Source organism: Herpailurus yagouaroundi, unplaced genomic scaffold (genome assembly GCF_014898765.1).
Source record: "Herpailurus yagouaroundi ecotype Mexico unplaced genomic scaffold, PumYag 192, whole genome shotgun sequence".
NCBI lineage: Eukaryota > Metazoa > Chordata > Mammalia > Carnivora > Felidae > Herpailurus > Herpailurus yagouaroundi.
Genome location: NW_024412423.1, coordinates 22,488,141 through 22,493,946, shown reverse-complemented (window position 1 = coordinate 22,493,946; position 5,806 = coordinate 22,488,141). Strand labels below are relative to the sequence as shown.

General features: G+C 53.8%; 1 protein-coding gene across 1 annotated transcript; it reads left to right on the top strand.

The window, feature by feature from the left end:
- Positions 1-1,047: 1,047 nt before the first annotated feature.
- NEUROG1 (neurogenin 1) lies at positions 1,048-2,773 on the top strand. The gene has a single exon (XM_040444523.1). The coding sequence runs from the start codon at positions 1,332-1,334 to the stop codon at positions 2,061-2,063; it is 732 nt and encodes a 243-aa protein (XP_040300457.1). The 5' UTR covers positions 1,048-1,331; the 3' UTR covers positions 2,064-2,773.
- The last annotated feature ends 3,033 nt before the right edge of the window (positions 2,774-5,806 follow it).

The window sequence follows — 5,806 nt, the reverse complement described above, 5'->3', positions numbered from 1 at the left end:
AAGCCAGGTCCCCTGTCTGGCTCACGTTCTAGGGAGCCTCAGAGGCTGCAAGCACCTTCAAGAGAGGCAGAGCAAAGTAAGGGGTGGGGGGCAGAGAAGAGCAAGGAGGGCTCCCTGAGGGGAGGGGATTCTGTTACTTTAAAAGTCATCTGAAAGTGTTGGAATAAGAGGGCTGGGGGACTAGGGTGGTGTTAGGAGTATTTGGCCAAGAGTGCACTCGAAAAAAATCATCCATTCTTTTACTTTCCAAACTGCTCCTCCACCTCCTGCCTCCCGGTCCCCGGCCCCTAGGCGACGGTCAGCAGAGACCTTCCCTTATTTCTTCACCAACCTGGAAGAAGCGACAGCGCTTACGCCTGCCCTCTGCTCTATGATCCACACCCGGCCACTCTCCGTCTGTGGATAGGGTTTTCCCTCGGTTCTGAGGGCGCTGCCTCTGCCAACCATTTATCCGGCGCTGCGTTACAAAAGCGCCGCGCCAACTGTCCTCCGAACATCATTTCACAACATCCTCAACAGGGTAGACGTGTGTCCCATTTTACAGACGGGGAAAGTGAGGTCAAATCACTTGCCCAAAGTCACGCGGCCATTCAGCAGCGGGAGAGAGGAAGCGAACCCAGGCTCCCAGCCGGCTCCAGGTTTCCGCAACTTGCTCCGCGGCTCACACTTTCCAGCCCGAGCCCCGCCTCCCCATCCCACCCCCGCGAGGGGCGCCGGGCCCGCCCCCGGAGGAGCGTGCCTCGGCCGCTAATCGCCGGGCGCCCCCGCCTCCGTTTCGCTGCCTGGAGACGCCCCCGCCAGCTTAGCCCGGAGACTGCTCCCGGGGCCGCGCGCGACGCCGCCGATTGGCCCGCGGTAATTACGGGCACGCTCCGGGAGGGGGGAGGGGCCGGGGCGGCCCCCCGCGAGCATAAATTATGCAAATACCCGGGCGCCGCACGGGGCTGACCTGCCGCCTCGCTCCATTCACGGGGGCTGCCGCGGGGGCGGAGGTGGCAAGGGAGGGGGGCGCCCATTGTTGGGGCGGGTACTTAAGGGGTCCTGAGGCCGGTCGTGTGCCACACTCGGTACTCACACGAGCTGATCTGCTCGCCGGCGAGATCACTCGGGAGACCGACTGGGAGCGTGGCCCCTGCAGCAGACGAGGCGAGGAGGTGAAACACAGCTCCAGGTGCGCCCCAGCACCTTTCCTGGCCGTGAAGCCCGCAGCGGCCACAGGGTTGGCCTGGGCCATTTGGAACGTAAGTGCGCCCGGGCGGCCCTACCCTCTGTCCGGGCTCCTGTCCTCCAGGCGCCCTCCTACCTGCCCGTCGGTCCTGTGCCACGCAAAGATGCCGGCCCCTCTGGAGAAATGCCTCTCGGACCTCGACTGCGCCAGCAGCAGCAGCAGCGACCTATCCGGCTTCCTCACCGACGAGGAGGACTGTGCCGGGCTCCAGCCGCCAGCTTCCGCCTCGGGGACGCCCGTGCCAGTGCGCAGGGGCGCTCCCGCGGTTCCTGCAGCGTCCAATACTCCCCGGGCGCAAGACGACGAGCAGGAGCGGCGGCGGCGCAGGGGCCGAGCGCGTGTGCGCTCCGAGGCGCTGCTGCACTCGCTGCGCAGGAGCCGGCGTGTCAAGGCCAATGACCGCGAGCGCAACCGCATGCACAATTTGAACGCGGCTCTGGACGCGCTGCGCAGCGTGCTGCCCTCCTTCCCCGACGACACCAAGCTCACCAAGATCGAGACGCTGCGCTTCGCCTATAACTACATCTGGGCTCTGGCCGAGACTCTGCGCCTGGCCGACCAGGGACTGCCCGGGAGCGGTGCCCGGGAGCGCCTCCTGCCGCCGCAGTGCGCCCCCTGCCTGCCCGGGCCCCCGAGCCCCTCCAGCGACGCCGAGTCCTGGGGCTCGGGTGCAGCCGCCTCTCCCTGCGCCGCCGCGTCCTCGCCACTCTCTGACCCCAGTAGCCCCGCTGCCTCGGAAGACTTCGCCTACGGTCCCGGCGACCCCCTTTTCTCCTTCCCCGGGCTGCCCAAAGACTTGCTCCACACGACGCCCTGTTTCATCCCTTACCACTAGGCCCTTCAGGGACACCGTTACCTTCCCCCTCCCAAGGCAACAGGCAGTAGTAGATGGAGCCCCAGCTGCAGTCTCAGGACCCCCAGTCTGGGCGGAGGGAGGAAGCGGGAGCTTTAAAGGGGTGGGAGATACCTGAGCCGCTTGTTAGGTCGCTGCACCCTCGCCGCCGTGGCTGCCCCTTGGTCTGTTTCTCCAGCCCTCAGCCCTGGGCCCCTCCTGCCCGCCCCTAGACGGCCTTTCCTTTTGCACTTTCTGAACTCCACAAAACCTCCTTTGTGGCTGGCTCAGAGCTGACCCCAGCCACCACTTCAGTGTGATTTAGAAAAGGGACAGCTCAGCCCCTGAAGACGAGGTGAAAAGTCAATTTTACAATTTGTAGAACTCTAATGAAGAAAAACGAGCATGAAAATTCGGTTTGAGCCGGCTGACAATACAATGAAAAGGCTTAAAAAGGAGAGACAAGGAGTGGGCTTCATGCATTATGGATCCCGACCCCCACCACTGCAGGCTTGCTCTAGGAAGAACCCAGACTTGCGTAGCTATTCAGGCACAGGGCTGGAAAGTACTTTAATTTATTCAAGATGCTTCTTTCATATGAAAATGTATTTTTGTACATAAAGAGTTTATTCTATTATTATGAGGTATCAAAGTTTACATTTTTGTACTGCAGATGTTTCGTGTAAATAAAAACGAAGTAAAAAAATAAGTCACCAAGTTTCTCGCCTCATGTTGGTGTCTCTCTGAGGCTTTCTTCCCATCCCCTGGCGGCTCAACCACTAAAGTGAAACACTATCCTCACCCACCTCCAAACTCTCCACTCCCTTTTCAAAAACACTTAAAAATATACAATGCACTTGATTTCCACCAAGAAATGGATAAAGACGGGCCAGGGCATTTGGGAGACATCATTTCCTTTCACCTTATAAGCACAAGGGAGATCTTTCAGGCTCCCCGTAAGCCAATTAAGACTTTTTAGTGGGGAATTAGCCCCGGATATGCAGCTACCTGTAGAGGTAGGGGCGGTGGGAGACTCTTTCTTTTGAGGAACTCCACATCAGCTGGCTCTGTGTTTCAAAGAGAAGGGATTAAAAAGATCAATACAGTGTGACCACTGGCTAGGAAGTCCCAGTGACAGGTGGGCCCAGGCTGGGCAAGCAGAAGGGTCCACTCTTATAACAGCCTATTTAGAGGGAGAAATTGATTGGTAAACAATGCCTCCAAATTGTTGTCCATTGAGGCTAGGATCACCCTGGCTGTGAGGTGTGGGATGAATTACCCTGGTGTGGTATGTCTGGATGGCGTGTGCACCTGCCTAAAATTGTGAGTTAGGGTGCCTGCACACACCCCCCCACACACACACATATATCTCCCCAGCTGTGCCTACAGTGAGGGGGGCGGGTAGGGAGACATTCGGTGGGCTCAGTCCTGTTTTGCTCAGCCCAGTCTTTAAGGGCAACAGCCAAAGCTTTCATTTGCTGCCAGAGAAATCAGCCGCCCAAACCCAGTGGGGATTTTTCTGACTGCAGTGAGTTTGTCTGTTGTCTGACAAGTAGCTAACAGCATTGGCCACAAGCAGTTTTGTTGTAAATTTCAGAATGTGGATGATTACAAGAGATACTTCCTAAAATGTCCTTGTGGCCTGTTCCCCGGCTTACAAGTTACCACACATGAAGACCAAATTTTTTCCCCACTGGGTTGTCCCTTTTCATGAATTGAATTATTTAGAGGCAGGAGGTAGAAATGGGTTCAGGAAAATAGTATGCTCTAATGTTAAAAGAAATCGTACCTGTTTAGGAGGTGAGTAGAAGCAGAGGGCCAAAAGGAGAGCCATTAATAGCATTTTCCCCTTGTGCATGTGTTAACCCTCCTCACACATCCTGATGAGTTGGTTCCACAGACTCATATGCTGGGTCTCCAGCAGGCATCGCTAAGCCTAGTCACCGGCAAGGAGCCCTCTTTCAGATAAAAAGGCTCCTTTACAGAAGGTTCTGGAAAGTTGAATGCCTTCTCTAACTGCCCTTGGAGCAAACAAAGAATCCTCCAAGAAAAGCTTCAAAAGTTGTGAGGGCTCAGAGTGGAGTTGTTTCTGCTAAAAGCTTCAAGGAAGAAGTTGTGTCTCTTGAATGACCCTGCCCGGGGCCCCGCTCTATTGTCTGTCCCGGAATTAATTCACTCTACTAGCTTTGCATTTTCCTATAGCAAAAGACACAAACGGGTTGCCTCAGATTTTCTGCTTTCCTGTGCATAGGATGTTCGGAAGTGACTCCCTTCCAGGCCGGGACTGCAAGCCGGGCAGGGGACCCTGCTCAGCCATGGTGTAGGTGCACGTAGCTGGGCCAGAGGAAGAGAACAGCTGCTTATGTTTATCGTTGTCCAAAATCCTTGGGAAAACTAGCAGCAAACACCCTGAAACCCCCCAGGCATCCTGGAGCTCACAGCTACAGTAGGACCTTTGTCTGCTATAACTGTACACAGTCAGCACCGAAAATGGGAAACATCACTACCCCCAGGACTGTAGAAGAGCTAACCGTATTCCCAACTTTGTTGCCAAAACAGGCTCACAACTTAAGGTGCAGGGCCCAGAGCACCTTGCATCTAAAGGAACATCTTCGGCAACATCAGTTGCTGGGGGGGCGTCTTCACCCCTGCCAGTTAATGTTGTCCTTCCAAAGAAGAAAGCATCTATGTTCAGCCCTTAGAGCTCTCAAATGGAAGGAAAGAAGGAAGGTGATTTAAAATGCTCATCCCCAGCTCAGGGGCCTCTTTGTTCCTGCAGCAAACTCTCATCTATCCACTGGCATCTGTGAAGACAGACCAGAGGTTACTAAAATATTCTACTCAAGGATAGAGCACAGAACTTCCTGCTGACAGCCGTGTTTCACTTCTTCAACAGAAACTTCCACTGAGGAATCAGAAGGCAATGAGACAGGCTTATTTATTCTCTACCTTTGTCTCTCTGTTTGCTTCTGTCCTGGTGTAATGTGTATTTTTACACACTGCTTCCAAGCTTGCAGGAAACCAGGCCAGGAAAGCCCGGGATGCTCAGGAAATGCAGGATTTCACCCTTATCTTTAATAACTCTTTGTGAAGCCCCTGCTGTGTGCTGAGCACCATTCTAGGCACCATGGGGACCAGGACACCCCAAAAGGAGCTCACCGAAAGTTTGGAGTCTCACAGGGAAAGACAAAATAAATTCATGAGAGACTGTGGTAGTTGCTGAGGGGGAGAACATGAAATCAAATAAAACAAGGGGAATATGGAATGCCAGAGTTCAAGGGAGGCTGCTCTTTCAGAAAAGATGGTCAGGGAAGGGCTTTTAATGAGATGACATCTGAGGGGAGGCTCAGGTGAGAGAGGAGAGGAGCAAGCCATGGCATCATCTGGAGGGAGGTGTCCCAGGGAGACGAGACTGCAAGGAGAAAGCCCTGGCCGTGAATGGTGTATAGAGGGACAGCAAGGAGGCTGATGTGACAGGCACACAGGGCATGGTGGGCAGGGGGCGGGGGGGGGGGTAAGGATGGAGACAGATGAGGGGCAGTGCAAATCATGATTCTTTTTTTCAAGGTAATTGAAAGGTTGAAACAGTTGAAAACTGATATGTATATATATATATATATAATAATAATAAACTTATATAACTTATATAATGTATATTATATGTAATATGTTTTTTATTATATATATACATATGTATACACATATATACTGATATATATTATGTATAATAAGTTTATTATATATAT